The following is an 18523-nucleotide window of genomic DNA, read 5'->3' on the forward strand; positions in this document are numbered from 1 at the left end:
GAGAGAGAGTTCTTCCATCCGCTGGTTCACTCCCCAGATGGCCGCAATGGCTGGATGGCTGTAGCTGCACTGATCTGAAGCCAGGAGTCAGGAGCTTCTTCCAGGTCTGCCATGCAGATGCAGGGGCCCAAGGACTTGGGTTATCCTCTACTGCTTTCCCAGGCCCTAGCAGAGAGCTAGAATGGAAGTGGAGCAGCTGGGATTCGAACTGGTGCCCATATGGGATGTCAACACTGCAGACAGAATCTTTACCTACTATGCCACAGCGCTGGCCGATCTATGGGTTTTTATAAAAATATGTGTTTCAGAATTCCCAAATGCTTCAAAGCTATTTGAAATGATGAGACCATAATAATCAAAAGCAATTCTTTGATGGTGAAAACATAATGTCAACATCAGACATGTTTCAGTTATATATATATATATATATATGTATATATATATATAATTTCTTTAATCTTAATTTTCCATAGTAACTCACATCAGCTTATATCTAGTATGATCTTTAAAATGTATGCAGGGGAAAGCATTTGGCTTAGTGGTTAAGAGGCTGCCTGGAACACTCCAATCCCATATTGGAGTGTCATGGTGCAAGTCTCAGCTTTGCTCCAGATTCTCGCTTCCTGCTAATGCATACCCTGAGAGGCAGCAGGTGACGGCTCACATGTTAGGTCACTGCCACTCATGTGGGAAACCTGGGTTGAGTTCCCATCTTGACCTGGCTCAGCCATTGCTAATGCAAGCATTTGGGAGGTGGATCTGCTGATGGGAGCTCTCTGTATGTCTCAATCTCTCTCTCTTTGTCTCTCAAATAAATTAAATTTAAAAATTTTTAAATTCCCATAAAATTTATGTAAAACCAAGCACAGTTTAGATTTAAAAATAGCTGTCCTGTCTGTAGATATGTTTTGTTGCCCTTTTCCTGATTCTTCCATGGGTAATATAAAATAAACATTGTAACTATAAAGTTATTTTTTTGAAATAGACATTCTGTTATTTTTCTTCAGTTATGAGCTATTAAAGCAGGGAAAACCATAATTTATAGCTTCTTCTTCCTCTATGAGGATCTATTATTTTTAAGGATACTTCAACTGAGCAAGAGCAAAATTAGGTATTAAATGAAAATCTAATGCTTTGTGGATACCGAGCCATTTTTAAAAAAGATTCTTTAAAGCACCAATTGCCAAGTTGCTCAAAGAATCTTGATAGAGATATGCCAAATGGACAAAATGACAGAAATCCCAAAGCTTCCATTCTTCTCACAAAAGATAATAGCAGAAATTTGTTCAAGAACTTTTAAGATTCCATAAATAAGACATTTCCAGTCAAAAGTCAACTTAGCATTGGATTTGAAGAATCAAGCAACTCTGTAGACTTTGGAAGCATCAGGGATGAACTAGAGAGTACAAAGGGTAGTTTTGGTGTTCAAATTTTCTATTAATTTTTAAAAAGGTAATTGTTGACAACGAACAGAAAACTAAACTTTGATTTTTGAGGTTTCAATGAACGTTCTGCTAATGCTCACATCCAATGTCACTTTCAGTGACAGGGAACCCACAGGCACCCATTAAGCATTTGGACAATTCCGATGCTTGTAAATTTTATTTTTCAAAAAGTTGAGCTATAATCTGTCTCCCATAACTCTCACTTATTGCTAAGAGTTACACTTCTTTTGAACCACATAGGAAAAGTGTAATTATGCACCATAGTAGCTCTCTACTTATTGTAAAATAGTTATTATGGCTTCCAGAATCTTTTCCTTTCTATTTAAAAGTCCTTCATCATTTTGATTTTCTGTTTAAAGTATTTACATTCGTCTACAGGTTTTTACAATGTGGGCTCCAATAGCAATCAAAGTACACCAATTATTGTCTCATTAGCATGGAGTAGATCCTACACGTTATGAATTGAGGTTTTTAAAGAAATAATCAATAAACATTTTCTTTACACAACAAAATAATCAAGTAAATATCAAGAGTTTAAGTTTGCACACATCGGTCTCCACAAATTTGGCATATTAAATTGTGCTATAAATATATTTGTATATTTTCTTTTTTGAGAACTATGACATGTAATTACATGACTATTAAAGGATCTGTTTCTTTTTACTGATTAGAATAACACCATGTCTTTCTACAAAAAGAAAAACTGCAGCCTACAGGAAAATGATCAAAACTGTCAGATTCATTGAGGCTTTCATTTAAGAAGTCTTAAATGGAAATTTTCCAAAGAGGAAAAATCTTGGTCTCCCTTACAGGTCTCACTCACACGGTCCTACAGGGCAGGTGCTGCTTATACATGCCTGCAATTGCTTTGGCTGTGCTGTAGATCATCTGCCGATGAGACAGAATGGTGAAGCCATGTGCCAATCAGTCCAGCTGATGTTGAGTAAAATTGTTATTCAGGACTTCGCCCACTGTCACCAAAAATCCTGACCACCTGGTTGTATTCCTGGGGAGTCAGACTCTGAGCCTGTTGTACTGGGACTAGAGGCACTGGTATGACCTGTGTAAATGTTTCTAGATGAATGCCCTATACATGATCTTCAACCACCAAACAGCCAATGTCAAACCATTTGTCAGTCAGCAATTCTGCAATGAAGTTTTCCATGACAGTTTCTTGTGGACCATTCCAGTTCTACGCAAGCTATCTCTGTGGTCTTGGGCTCCCTTTAGACCAGCTGTGACCACTGGTTGTGGGGCAGCATTGGACTGTCCAGCTTCACCTACAACCACAGCGAAGTCAAAGACCTCCTGGAAGGTATCACAGACAACATCCACTTTTACTTCTTTGAGATCACTACAATATCCAGTTCACCTCCAGATTTTATATATGGAGCCATGCCAGTATCCAGCCTGGTACTCATCAACCAAACCATCTTATCAAGCACAGATTTCACCATAGGATTCCCAACCACACCCTTAATAAAACCCCAGATTCCACCAACAGATGCTTCATCCTGATTTTGTTTGATTCTAAGATCTTCGTGTTCCTTTGAGAAAGCAATGGCCAACATGGTTGCAGTTCTTTATTCCAGAGATGTCCAACTGGCTTGCTGAGTAGTAAGAGTTGGCAAAATAATAAGAGTTGGCAGAAAAGGATGACATCAGGGGCATCTTCTTGCATGTCCCCTTGTAATGTTATGAGTTGAACCAACAGAAATCCTGATACAGGAGGACCCAGAGTGGGTGCAGATACAAGAGCACTTGGAGCAGAAGTTGAAGGTGGGAAGTGGGACAGATGAGGATTGCTGAAAGCAGCAGCAGGTGATAAAGACACAGAAGGTGGTAGAGAAGTCTCAAGGGTAGGGACTGAAGGAATTGGGAAAGGTGGCACAAAAGGTAATGGTGCTGAATGTCTGCCAGGGGCAAGGGATGGCAGAGGAATAGAATACATGTGTGGTGGCAAGGACTCCATAGAGGACACATTTGCAGAAGAAAAATAACTGGGTGTAGCTGAAGGAACTGGGATGGCAGAGGTGACAGCAGCAGCCAGGCCTGCAGAGTTTGGTGGAGGAGTTCCAGGCGATGTTATCCCTACTTCATTCTCTTTTATCATTTTCCCCTAATTATGATATACTGGGGTCCTGAGTGAACTCCTGAACAGCAGTTACAAAGTGCAGGGTAGGGAGGTCAGGGTGTCACACTGCAGATAGCAGGAGACAAGGAAGATGCTGACAGGAGCTCCCTGGGCACTTCCCTGCCTCCAAGATGAATTGAATTTGTGTATCCCTGGGGGCCAGCCCTGTGGCGCAGTGGGTTAATCCTCCGCCTTCAGTGTAGGCATCCCATATGGGTGCTGGTTCAAGTCCCGGTTGCTCCTCTTCCAGTCCAGCTCTCTGCTGTGGCCTGGGAAAGCAGTAGAAGATGGCCTAAGTCCTTGGGCCCCTGTACCCCCTGGCAGACCAGGAAGAAGCCCCTGGCTCCTGGCTCCAGATTGGCGCAGCTCCTGCCGTTGCGGCCATTTGGGGAATGAACCAATGGAAGGAAGACCTTTCTCTCTGTCTCTCTCTCTCTCTCACTGTCTGTAACTCTACCTGTCAAATAAATAAATAAAATCTTTAAAGAAAAAGAATTTGTGTATCTCTTCCTAAATTTATATAGTGAAGCTCTAATTTCCATTGTAATGGTATTTGGAGGTGGGGGTGGTCTTTGAGTAATTAGCTTTAGATGAGTTTATCTACAGTGGGATTAGTGTTCTTACTAGGAGAAGGGGCAAGAGCTTTCTGTCTGCCATGTGAGGATACAACAATGATAACAAAAGGTCATTCACACCTAGGAAGAGAACCCTCACCTGGTAACCAAACTGATTGACTCCTTGACCTTGGGTTTCCCAGACTCCAGAATTGTCAGAAATGAATTCTTGTTGTTTAATCTATCCAGTCGATGATTTTTTTAATGTTAGCCAAAGCTGATTAATTTAGTGGGAGAAGCCCAATGATGTAGTAATATGCTGTACTACTAAATAAGAATCTCCAATAGACTTTCTATCATTTTGAGAGTGTTCATTTTGATTAAAGTTGCTTAGTCAATTACAAATGCTTTTGTCTCTTTTTAATCAGTGAACAAAATACAAGAGATTACAGTGCTTCATGAAGATTATATATAAATTCCTACTACATTTTCCCGATTACTAAATCTAGTAATCTTGCCCCAGAAGGAAATGGGGTGACATTGTCATCAACCCAAAATGGATTTCTTCAGATCATGTTTCTAGTCTACTTTACAAACTATCCTTGGCAGCATTGTAAATGTTGGAAAAAGATAGGAAGAGATTTTATAAAACTGAAATACTAATGCTAAGGAAATATATGAACAGTGACTTTCAGAAAGTAGATTTTACATAGTTGTAATTTCTGACTTTAAACAATGGCCAGAATTAACTAGATGATTTAGACAAAATTTTATCAATAAACATCGTACAGATGTAAAACCTAAATGTCTAACAAATTAAGAGACAAGATCCAGAATTTCAAGCCAATAATCTCATCAAATCTTGGTTAAAAAAACACAAAGCAGCAAGTCCCTGAGATCTTTGCTTGCAAGGCAACTTCAAGAACACGGAGAAACTAAGCACTCAATACTCAAGTGTCACAGTAGATATCAGTTATGGGGACCATGGCTTAAGATGTGAGGACAGTCAACTATACTGATATTCCTTTGAAGTTTTCCCTGCCACTTTGATCTTTTTGAGATCACATCCATGTGAAAACAGTAGAAGAAATCTGTGTGTCACATCAAGGAGAACCAATGACAGGAAGTGTTGTGAGGAAGAGATAAATGCTATGAGTTTTTCTTTGGAGATGGAGATATTTTCATATTTTTGTTATTAAGATTAATCCTTTAAAATAAACCTCTTTAATAACTATTTTTTCCTAAAACATGTGTTGAGAATGTTATAACCAACATTGCCTATGTGAAACCAGCAAATTTCAATTATATTGAAAATTATACAAGTAAGAACATTTTTTACAATTACTATATTCCAAACCTTTATTGTTGGTTTTGAGTCTTCCTTGATTGTGGATGTTGTATATGCTCTTGGATTCTTTAAAATTTTTGCTGTATTGAAGTCTATAGCTAAAACAGGAAATAACACATTTGTAAAAATCTGATATTTTTCTTCACAAAAAAGGCATTGATACTCATTTTTTCCTTTTAGCAATGTACCCTAAATGTGGAGAGAAGTTAACATGGATGATAGAGGGTTAGACATTGTTGTAACTTGTCCTGCTTACAGAAATGAATGTCCTTATATCATGTCTTAACTAAGTAGGGTCTTAGAGTTTATAGAATTCATTGATATCTATGATCTCAAGTTATCCCCACAAATCTGTATCATTTCCTATAATTCAAGATGAGAAAACCAAAGTACAAAAAATTCTTCAACTTGTTTAAGCCACTGTTTATTAAATAGTAGGGGCATAGAGAGCAGATCTAGTTCTTTTGTGTCTAAGTCCAGAGCTCTTTCCATAACCCTCCAGGTAAGTACAGTAGGAAGCTTGGTTCTCTGCATGTCAGACTCCACTTTTCCCATATTCTGATAACACACAGAGAAATAACGATTTGCTAATCTTTCTTTCCAATCAGCATTAATATGCACAAGGATACTGAGGCAATCTTCCAAAAGAAAGGGAAACCATGTGATTAGATCAATACTGCAAATAAGACTGAAAGCAAAAGCTAGGCATTACATATACATTGACACAGAGTAGAGAGGAAAAGGCTATTTGAGAGGTTTACTGTAGCTTCTGGTACTGATTATCAGTGACTACGTAGGTTAGTTCTATCTAGGATTGTAATATTAATGACAAACACTTAAGAGCTGAGGAAAGTCACTTGATTAATTTTTGATATCAGACATTCAGAAATTAGTCATTAGTCTGAAATACTAGAGACAGGTATTTGTCTCCACCAGAAATTAAAGGATTGGTTATTGGAATACATATTTTAAATTTTGAGTAGTACCAGGGTTAGATTAAGGTAGAATTAGAATGTGCAAGAAAGGTAACAAACTATATACTTAAAATTTTAATCTTTACTTTGAATTACTGTTAAACACATATTTATGCAATATCAAGTTCTAATTTTCTGTGAACAGGTATATTTTAAGAATAAAAAGAAAGTTCTACTTCATGTTCATTATACACACAATAAAACACTTATTTTTCAGGTCACCTGATCCTGATTGCAGAATTATTGCAAACAGAAAGTAATATACATTAATATCAAGCAAAGAATGTAAGCTAGGAGTAATGGCAACAGACACAAAAAGTGAGACACAAATGAAAAACACAAACCAAAGAAATTTAAGGAGAAAAATATAGAGAAAAAAATTGGACAAAACTCACACCCCCCCCAAAGATATGAATAATAAAAAACATAGTCATCATTTTAAACTGTTTTATATTTTAGTCTTCATACTAAATATGTGAATGGTTTATGCATCATGATTACAGTACTAGAGCAATCTGTACTTGTACCGGCTATACCACAGCACTGGCTCCTGTATGGCCACTCTTTTTTTTTTTTTTTTAAATATTTACTTATGGAGGCGGCAAGATGGCGGAATAGGCAGGAAGCACACTTAGTCCGGGGGGAGAGAAAGTTTAATATAAGTGGAGATACTGCAGGGTCAAGGAAGAGTAGGGGATGAAACAGCAGAGGAAACTCTTCCGGAACTAGTGATTCACAGTGGACCTGCGTGGAGAGCATGGGAGCCCAAGTTCGGGACACCAGCGGCAGACTCAACGCACCAGCGCTGGAACGCGAGGTGAGCCGAACCTCCATAGCCCGAGATACCAGCAGGCAAGCGGAAAGAGGAGGCTAGAGGGAACGAGGCTTGAAACTCCGTGGGGAAAAGTTCACCAGGCTAACTAGAAGAGAGAGAAAAAAAAAATAAAAAAAGTGACTGATACGGACACAAGTTTCTCTCTCTCCGCTCACCTCTCACAGGCGAGCAAGACAGAGCAGGCGCCATTTTGGACATACGTCATAAGCAGGGCGACCTCAGGTCTGCACCAGCCCTGAGCCTAGCAGAAAAACCTGACTCTGTGGGGAGGGGTGAAATAACAGGAGATTAGCATCTAACTTGGCAACCCAGTGGGAGACTGCAGGAGAATTGGAGCCCACACTGAGGGCAGCAGAGATTCCCTGTGTGGTCCTTGGGAAAGAGCTTCCGATCTCTGGCTCCCGTGGGTATATCATTTGCCTGCTAACTACCTCCAATTACGTTCAGCTGTGCGGAATTACTGCCCTTTTAAATCAAAAAAAGAAAGAGAGATTTACCACGCCTAACCTGGGAGTGTCATCCTTGACACACCCTCAACCCTGAGGAACCAAACACAGCTCTCAGTCCACACTCATCTCAAGCCTCTAAGGCTCCACTGAAAGCAGACAGTCCACTTAATATAGAGCCATAGTGTAACAAGAAAAAACACCACAGTGAAGAAACCAAATATCTCCAACATGCCAAACAACAAACGCAAAAACCAAGCTAACAAGAACAAGGAAGAAACTATGACGCCCCCAAATGAAAAAGACACCCCAATTCAAGATTATGAAGATGATGAGATCGAAGAAATGCAAGAAACGGATCTCAAAAAATTGATAAGAACATTAACAAGTTCTCAAAAACAAATTCTTGAACTACAGAAATCCTTCATGGACAAGATAGAAAATCTCTCTCGTGAAAGTGAAATATTAAGGAGGAATCAAAATGAAATGAAACAACTAGTGGAACAAGAAACTCTGATAGTGACTAGAAATCATAATGAAATGAAGAGTTCAATAGATCAAATGACAAACACATTAGAGAGCCTTAAAAACAGAATGGGCGAAGCAGAAGAGAGAATATCAGACTTAGAAGACAGAGAACAGGAAAGGAAACAGGCAAATCAAAGAAAAGAAGAAGAAATTAGAAATCTAAAAAATATTGTCAGGAATTTACAGGATACTATTAAAAAACCCAACATTCGGGTTCTAGGAGTTCCTGAAGGCATGGAGAGGGAGAAAGGATTAGAAGGCATTTTCAGTGAGATACTAGCAGAAAATTTCCCAGGTTTGGAGAAGGACAGAGGCATCTTAGTACAGGAAGCTTATAGAACCCCTAATAAACATGACCAAAAGAGATCCTCACCACGACATGTTGTAATCAAACTCACCACAGTGAAACATAAAGAAAAGATCCTAAAAGGTGCAAGAGAGAAACGTCGGATCACTCTTAGAGGATCTCCAATTAGACTCACAGCAGACTTCTCATCAGAAACCCTACAAGCTAGAAGGGAATGGCGAGACATAGCCCAGGTACTAAGAGAGAAAAACTGCCAGCCCAGAATACTATATCCTGCAAAGCTCTCATTTGTGAATGAAGGTGAAATTAAGACTTTTCACAGCAAACAGAAACTGAAAGAATTTGTTGCCACTCATCCTGCCCTGCAAAAGATGCTTAAAGATGTGTTACACACAGAAACACAGAAACATGGTCACCAATATGAAAGAAGGTAAAGGAAGGAAACCTCACAGCAAAAGATCACAGGAAGCTCAATTTCTCTTTGACGTAGAATTAAACTCTGATGCTCTGTTAAAGCAATGTGTTAAAGTAATCTATGATGTTCTCTTGATGTCTGTTAAATTCTAATTGTTCAAAAACAGCTGAATTTTTATTAAGAGCTATGGGTTATTTAAATATGTGCTTTTTTCAAAAATTTGAATATCTGCTGCTCATAAAACTAAAGCGTTGTTGGTTCTGTGTTTAGCTGTCCTCCTATAGGTTCCTATGGACTTTTTCCAGCCACTTTTATTGTATTCAGTACTTTGGGATGGCTCTGTAAACAGATGAAGCCAATAATGTATTAACAGTACCAACTGAGAGAAAGTATGGTTAACTGAGATGACTAAAAAGAAAAAGCAATTCAAATCAATTGGCAATCTACAAAAAGAGTTAAAGATTTTAAAAGCTATTATTAAAATTGATATATTGGTCTATTATGCTATATTATATGTGTGTACATATTGTATGTCCACATGGGGAAATTTTATTAAGAGTTTTATTTTAAATGGCTTATAGATAAGATTGTCCATAAATTTAAGCTGCTAAAATCAATCAAAGATACATTTTAATTTGTGGGACCTGAATCTGTGTATCATATGTTTTAGACTTGTTGGTAGAAAGAAACTAAAAACATTTTATATGGTTGTGCTTAAGTTTACTGGCTAAACAAACTACACCATGTTAGATATTTAAGAGGTGTTTTCAAATACATGATTCTTAAAATTTATAGAAGGCATTGGACCTTCTGGTAAATGTTTTCTTAAGTTGTTATCTAATGGTTGAAACTGTTTGCTAAGTATTCATGTGATATTGCTATTGTCAGCAAGCGATCTAGGACTTGCTCCCTCATTTCTCTATTCTAAGCCCAACTTGTTCTTTCATTTCTCTATTCTCTTCAAGGTAGGAAACTAATTCTATTATGAAGGAATCTGTAGGATGCACAATTTAATCTTTAGACCTTATAAAAGAGATGGCTAACATTTTTCTGTAATAGCATAGCCAAAATAAGAACTCAAATAATAATCTCATAGCTAGATTCACTTCGCCATCAACAAAGTATACAGTAAGTAGAAAAAAACCTCCCTTTCAGACCAAAGGGAAAGAAAGTTTTTAAGTGAGAATATAATTTTCCTCATGGGCATTGTCTACCTTAGAAAAACTACTACAGAACATGCCTGTGACTATAGACTTGTAGTTCAGGCCACCGAAGATTAGAGATGGGAAACGGGCACTCCCTTGACTTGCATCCTCTGGTCTGCTTTAACACAAACCAGGAGGAAAAGAAAGCTCGGCATCAGAAGCAATGGGTGGCAGGCCTATTAATGGCTGATCTGTACAGTGATCTGCCCTCAAGGAGACCCAACAGGCCAGTCCACTGCAGTGGCTTTCAATGTGGTAAGCCTGGGCTTCAGCAGAAGTCAGCTTGTGAAGAGCCCTGGCAGCTCTGCCAAGAGTTGGATCACTGGAAATGGACCTGCCCTGGAGTCGAAGGATGCCCAGGTCAGAGCCACAGATCTTATTGGCTCTAAGCTGAAAAGCCCTTCACTCAGCCCAACTTCCAAAGTGACCACTGCAGCTGAGGGGATGGTCAAGTAGGGTCAGCAACATTGCAGGCAGAACTGTAAATTTCTTGTTAGAGATGCCCCCTGCCTTTACCTGGCCAGCTCTCCTCCCAGGCCAGCCAAGTAATGAAAGTCAACAGAGTGCCTTCCCCTAGGAGGTTCACACCTCCCTTAGGATATACCCCATGTGAAGAGATAGATAGGTCTGGGCCTCTTAACTTACAAGGCCTAAAGCCCACCAGATTATTATCAAGCCCCTTCTATCAGGTTCTATTTGCCTCTCAATCAGAAAACTTAATTGTAGCTTAGACAGCACCTTTCTTAGCTCCTCTAATAATGACTCTGTCCTTTGTTCTAGGCCCTGTCTAGTGCACTTGGGCCTCATTCCTTTGTAATCATAACCTCTACTCTACCACCAATGGCTCTACTCCCAACATGTGTGTACTGATGGTCCTCTTCCCCACTTAATGCTGTATAATTGTTCAAACCTGGTAAATGCCACTCTTAGGATCATTGGTTACTATCCTCACTCTGTCTTTTATGACCTTGTCTAAATATGATCAGAGTCGGTGAACTTGGAAGGCTTCCATAGCCTTGGCAACTCATGACGACAGCCTAGGATGGTTACTGGCGCCATAAACTAGAGTGTCAATTTGTTGGGTCAACAACAGGAGCCACTGTGCACTTGCTCCTCATGTGGGATCTCTGTCCTTAATGTGCTGTACATTGTGATTTAATGCTATAACTAGTACTCAAACAGTATGTTTCACTTTGTGTTTCTATGTGGGTGCAAACTGTTGAAATCTTTATACTAAATTGATCTTCTGTATATAAAGAGAATTGAAAATGAATCTTGATGCAAATGGAAGGGGAGAGGGAGCGGGAGGGGGGAGGGTTGCGGGTGGGAGGGAAGTTATTGGGGGGGGGAAGCCATTGTAATCCATAAGCTGTACACTGGAAATTTATATTCATTAAATAAAAGTTAAAAAAAAATAAATATTTACTTATTTATTTATTTGAAAGGCAGCGTTACACAGATGCAGAGGTAGAGGCAGAGAAAGAGAGAGAAATCTTTCATCTGCCCGTTCACTCCCCAAATGGCCATAATAGCTAGAGCTGAGCCAAGCAGGAGCCAGGAGCTTCTTCTGGGTCTCCCATGTGAGTGCAGGGGCCCAAGCACTAGGGCCATCTTCTACTGCTTTCCCAGGCCACAACAGAGAGCTGGGTTGGAAGTGGATCTCCTGGGTCTCGAACAGGCACCCATATGGGATACTGGCACTGAAGGTGGTGGCTTTACCCACTATGCCACAGCGCCAGACCCTGTATGTCTTAACAGTGAATTTTTTTTCCCACCTTATATATTCTTTGTACTCTTAACTGTCTCTTTCTTTTGGTTTGAAGAGCTCTCTTTATCAATTCCTTGTAAGGCAGGGCTGGTAGTGATAAGTTCTCTCAGCTTTTGTTTGGGAATGTCTTTATCCCTCCTTACTATCTAAGGGATAGGTTTGCTGGATGCAGTACTCCTGCGTGGCAGTTTATTGTGAAAGTCTCATTGCATTGCCTCCTGGCCTGTAAGGTTTCTGCCAAAAAGTCTGCAGCTAGGTAAACTGGGACATTTTTATGTGTTCTTTGTTTCTTTTCTCTTGCAGCTTTGAGAATCCTTTTTTTGTCTATAAACTTGGAGAGCTTGATTATAATATGTCTTGGGCTGGCTTTGCTCGAGTTGAATGTAAATTAGTGACCTCTTACCTTCCTGTACCTACATAGTTGAATCTTTCTCTCAGTTTGGGAATCTTCTGTTATCATATCTTTGAATCTGCTTTCTACCCCTTCGGCATTTTCAAGTCCCTTTTGAAACTCACCTTCCCCCAACTCACTGATTTATTTTAGGGAAAATACTAATTTTTCTCCCAATTGTAGTTTTTATGAATCTTCTGTTCTCAGCATCTCTGAGAGCTTAGACAGATTACCTGAGAAGCTAAGAACGACAATATTTGATAAATCTTTAAGAAAGTATGTATTAATTGTTTGTACTAAGTCTTTAGAAATCTCACTGGTGAAAGATGGTCTCAGTCTTTTCCCACCTACAATGGGAACATTTCATTTTAAAATTAACCTCTATTTATTTTAGAGGTATTTGCTTCCTTACCAGGAGATACACAGGTAAGTATGGCTATCTCTATCCACATTTGCAGATTTTATTCTAATAGTCTTTCTGAATTGCAAATAATTAATGTATCTTGAAAAAATTAAAGCTCAAGTGCATTATAAATATTTAACTTTAATACTTTAACTTTAGAAACAGAAAAACAATATTCATAGATGTACTTTAGAACACTCCTGATTTAAGTCTGAACTAGTCTCAGAAACAGACTTATTTAATATTGAAATATAAGGGGGATATGAGTTAAGAGAAGTATAATGAGATGATAGTTGAGTAAGATGCCCTAGTAACTCTCTCTCTGCAGAGAAACCCATTTTTAAAGCTACACATGCACCAAGTAACCTTCACAAGAGCTAAAGAAGCCAGGTGAGAGGCCACAGTGCTTGGTTTTAGTGCAATAATAACAAAAGTCATATTGAAGAAAGTAGGAAGGAAAGAGTTGCCTGCATCAACCATTCCCCAGCTTTAAATAGTGTGGTATAAAGATAGACGCTTAGGGCTGGTGTTGTGGCACAGTGGGTTAAGGTCCTGCCTGCAATGCCTGCATCCCTTATGGGTATCAGTTCAAGTCCAGGCTGCTCCACTTCTGATCCAGCTCCTTGCTAATACACTTGGAAAAGCAGAAGATGGCCCAAGTACTTGGGCCCCTGCCAACTACATGGGAGACTGGATGAAGTTCCAGGCTCCCGGCTTCAGCCTGGTTCAGCCCTGGCCATTGCAGACATTTGGGGAGTGAACAAGCAAATAGAAGATGTCCCTCTCTATCTCTACTTCTCTCTCTGTATTTTCCTCTCTCTGTGTAACTCTAGCTTTCAAATAAATAACTAAATAAAAATATATAATTTTTAAGATAGACACCTTGCCTCCTACTTTAGGAGAGGGAGAAGATATTAAGTTTAGCCTATAGATTTGAATCCCAGTGCCAGTGAGATACAGGTGTGATCCATGAAGTGCCTGCTTGGGCAGCTGATAGGCTGCCTGTATTACTCTTCTTTCAACCTTGGGCAGACAACAAGGAACAACAGAACTATACTGGGACTCAGTGCCAGGCTAGTAAAACCCAATATTGAATAAATCCTAATGATTCCTGTTGCCAGGTCAGTGCCTGCTGATGGAGCCTCTGGAACTGCTCTGTTGTCAAAGAGAATTCTGTGACTCCAGTTGATCAGTCTTACATCATAGCCAGCATCAACAGTGGGTGGTAGGAGCAGTCCTGAACTATGAGCTCATATTTGCTACAGACATATCACAGCAGTCTGGGCTTTGGTCCTCCCCCAAGGCTGCACTGGTTTGGTAGGCTATAGGTTCCAAGTGTGATCCACCATCATGATTTTAGGTGTTTGGGCATACCCCAGTACTATGAAGAGGCTTGTAGGGATGGACTATCCTCTTCTGGATACTTTCTCAATTGATTCTGAATATATCAACTGTGGATTTGGGAAAAATCTGAGTTTAGGGTATATATTTCTACTGCGATGGTGAAAACACACCAATAGCAGACTTGAAGTGAACCTCAACTTACAACACCATCTGGTATTGAAATAGCAGAGGCTTAGGAGAAAAAACAGACTGCTTCGAATTTCTGAAAAGGACAGCTATAAACAAAGCCAGGGACTCTGTGCCAAACAAAGCCAGATTACTAAAACTAATCTTTCAATGCACAGATGATGTCATACACCAAAATGCATCAAGGATTTCAAGGAAACCAAGACCTCACAAAATGAGGAAGATAAGGTACCAGATTGGCTTCTATCTAGGAATCAAAATTCTGAAATGCTACGAAGATTTCAAAATAGCTGTTTTAAGGAAATTCAACAAACTTCAAGAAAACACAGAATGATTTAGTATTCTAGCTGAGTGGCCTTACAGACAGATGATAGTAATTTAAAAAACAAATAGAAACCTTTCACCCAAAATGTACACTAAGAAAATTTTAAAATGCATTAAAGGCATCGTTAACAGAATAAACCATATAGAAGAATCAGTGAGCTTGAAGATTGCTATTCAAAAATAAACCGTTGGACAAGAACAAAAAAAATGAATCAAGAGGAATGAAGAAATCTTATGGAAACTTTGGTTTGGCATGATAAGAGCAAATATATGAGTTACTGAGTTTCAAAGGGGATTTGAGAAAGCCAAAGAGGGTAGAATCACATTGAAAGAAATAATAACAGGCCGGCGCCGTGGCTCACTAGGCTAATCCTCCGCCTGCGGCGCCGGCACACCGGGTTCTAGTCCTGGCCGGGGCACCGATTCTGTCCCAGTTGCCCCTCTTCCAGGCCAGCTCTCTGCTGTGGCCCGGGAGTGCAGTGGAGGATGGCCCAAGTGCTTGGGCCCTGCACCCCGTGGGAGACCAGGGGAAGCACCTGCCTTCTGCCTTCGGATCAGCGCGGTGTGCAGGCCGCCGCGGCCATTGGGGGGTGAACCAACGGCAAAGGAAGACCTTTCTCTCTGTCTCTCTCACTGTCCACTCTGCCTGTCAAAAAATAAAAATAAAATAAAATAATAAAAAAAGAAATAATAACAAAACATTCCAAACCTAGGGAGACACACAACTCTCCGGAAACAGGAAGGTCAAAGATCCAGTTAGATTCAACTCAAACAAGTTTACCCCAAGACTATTACGGTCCATCTCTCCAAGGTTAAAGAATGGATTCTAAAAGCTGCAAGAGAAAAGGAATGATTAACACTTAAAAGAATTCTGAATGTCTGACTGAAGACTTCTTAGTAGAAACCTACAGGCTGGGATGGAATGTGATGACATTCACAACACTGAAAAAAAAAAAAATTTCAGCTAAAGATACCATTCCAGCAAAGCTGTCCTTCAAGAAAGGGAGAGACATTCCCAAATAAAAGCTGAGAGAATTCATCACCACAATATTTTCCTCCAACAAATGCTAACAGGCATTCTTAATGCTGAAAGAAAGAGATACTAAAGAGTAAGCAGAAAATGGAAAACTCACTGTGTAACCATACAAATTCAGAATGCTCTAATGTTGTAAACGTGGTGCATAAAGCATCATATCCCCAATTTTAATTCATCTTCAATTAAATTATAATTACTACATATAAATGTAAGGAGGAAGGCTATATACAGAGGTAAAATGGAATATTAAAAATTCAAATGTAGAGAGGAATGCAGCACAAGTATAGAGCTCTTTTTTTTTTTTTAAATTTATTTGACTGGTAGAGTTATAGACAGTGAGAGAAAGAGACAGAGAGAAAGGTCTTCCTTCCATTGGTTCACTCCCCCAGTGGCCACTAAGGCTGGAGCTATGCCGATCTGAAGCCAGGAGCCAGGTACTTCTTCCTGGTCTCCCATGCGGGTGCAGGGGCCCAAGGACTTGGGCCATCCTCCACTGCCCTCCTGGGCCACAGCAGAGAGTTGGACTGGAAGAGGAGCAGCCGGGACTAGAACCCGGCGCCCATATGGGATGCCGGCGCCGCAGGCAGAGGATTAACCAAGTGAGCCACGGCGCCGGCCCCATAGAGTTCTTTATTATTGTTTCTTGTTTAAGTTTGTCTCTCTCCCTATCATTACAATCAATGTTAAGTTGTTATTGCAAAATAGCTTAAGATCAATTATTTTGGCAAGCTTCATGGTAATAACAAAGCAAGAAAGACTGAAGAGAGGGAGGCAGAAAAAAAAAAAAAACTTCAACAAAACTAGAAAGCACACATCAAATTGACAGTAGTAAGACCTTATCTATCAGTAGTAAATGGATGAAATTCTTCAATGTAAGGGTATAGAGTGATGAGAGGATAAAGAAAAAGACCCAACTATACAATGCTTACAAGAAACTTACTTCACATTTAAGCCCATACATAGAGTCAAAGTGAAAGGATGGGCCGGTGCCGTGGCTCACTTGGTTAATCCTCCACCTGCAGTGCTGGCATCCCATATGGGCACCGGGTTCTAGTCCCAGCTGATCCTCTTCCAGGCTAACTCTCTGCTGTGGCCTGGGAGGGCAGTGGAGGATGGCCCAAGTCCTTGGGCCCCTGCACCCACATGGGAGACCAGGAGGAAGCACCTGGCTCCTGGCTGTGGATCGGCGTAGCTCCGGCCATAGCGGCCATTTGAGGAGTGAACCAACGGAAGGAAGACCTTTCTCTCTGTCTCTCTCTCTCACTGTCTAACTCTATCTGTCAAATTAAAAAAAAAATCCTTTATCGGTTGCATAGTTTGCAAATATTTTTTCCCATTCTGTCGGTTGCCTCTTCACTTTCTGTTTCTTTTGCTGTATAGAAACTTCTCAATTTGACGTAATCCCAATTATTAATTTTGGCTGTGACTGCCTGTGTCTCTGGGGTCTTTTCCAAGAAGTCTTTGCCTGTGCCTATATCTTGCAGGGTTTCTCCGATGTTATCTAATAATTTGATGGTGTCCGGTCGAAATTATGGGATATGTGAATACTATACAGCCCTAAAAAATGAAATCCATCTTTGAAGAAGGAGGTACCTTTCTCTGAAGGGAGGAGAGAACTTCCACTTTGACTATGACCCTATCGGAATAAGATCAAAGTCAGCGAACTCTAAAGGCTTCCATAGCCCTGGCAACTCATGACTAGAGCCTAGGGAGATTACTGACGCCCATAAACAGGAGTGTCAAATTGTTAAGTCAGCAACAGGAGTCACTGTGTACTTACATCCCATGTGGGAACTGTCCTTAATGTGTTGTCCAATGTGAAGTGATGCTGTAACTAGTACTGAAACAGTATTTTTACTCTTTGTGTTTCTGCGTGGGTACAAACTGATGAGATCTTTACTAATTATATACTGAATCGATCTTCTGTATATAAAGATAATTGGAAATGAAAAAAAAACCTGGTGTTAAATTGGAAATGGCATAGAAAATTAATTAATTTTTTAAAAAAATATTATGTAGGATCTCTGTCTTTAATGTGCTGTACACTCTTATTTAATGCTATAACTAGTACTCCAACAGTATTTTTTTTTCACTTTGTGTTGCTATATGGGGGCAAACTGTTGAAATCATTACCTAATATATACTAAACTGATCTTCTGTATATAAAGAGAATTGCAAATGAACATGATGTGATTGGAAGGGGAGAGGGAGCGGGAAAGGGGAGGGTTGTGGGTGGGAGGGAAGTTTTGGGAGGGGGAATCCATTGTAATCCATAAACTGTACTTTGGAAATTTATATTCATTAAATAAAAGTTTAATAAAAAAATGAAATCCAGTATTTTGCAACAAAATGGAGGAATCTGGAAAACATCATGCTGAGTGAAATAACCCAGTCCCAAAGGGACAAATATAATATGTTCTCCCTGATTGGTGACAACTAACTGAGCACCAAAAAGGAAACCTGTTGAAGTGAAATGGACACTATGAGAATCAATGACTTGATCAGCCCTTGTCCTGACTGTCGAGGAACAACTTACTACTTTATTCCTTTTAGTATTTTTTGTCCTACTTAATACCATTGGTTGAACTCTTTAATTAACACACAATTATTCTTAGGTGTTTAAATTTAACTGAAAAGTGATCCCTGTTAAATATGAGTGGGAATAAGAACGGGAGGAGATGTACAGTTCGGCACATGCTCAATCAGACTTACCCCTAATGGTAGAGTTAGAAACATGCCAGGGGATTAAAATTCAATCCCATCAGGGTCGCATGTACCAACGCCATCTCACTAGCCAAAGTGACCAGTTTAAATTCATAATCAATCATAATGATTAGGATTAAGAGTCAAAGGGATCACATAAACAAGACTAGTGGCTGC

General features: G+C 39.7%; 1 protein-coding gene and 1 pseudogene across 1 annotated transcript in view; both read right to left on the bottom strand.

Moving 5' to 3' along the window:
- FAM227B (family with sequence similarity 227 member B) overlaps window positions 1-18523 on the bottom strand; it is a 216648-nt gene that overhangs the window by 25029 nt on the left and 173096 nt on the right. Inside the window, exon 12 of the mRNA XM_062205873.1 lies at window positions 5491-5579. Within this exon, the coding sequence (XP_062061857.1) occupies window positions 5491-5579 (89 nt within the window). The remainder of the gene's footprint in view (window positions 1-5490; window positions 5580-18523) is intronic.
- Window positions 2265-3558, bottom strand: LOC133770155 (protein PRRC1-like; annotated as a pseudogene).

This window comes from Lepus europaeus, chromosome 11 (genome assembly GCF_033115175.1).
Source record: "Lepus europaeus isolate LE1 chromosome 11, mLepTim1.pri, whole genome shotgun sequence".
In the NCBI taxonomy this organism is placed as follows: Eukaryota; Metazoa; Chordata; class Mammalia; order Lagomorpha; family Leporidae; genus Lepus; species Lepus europaeus.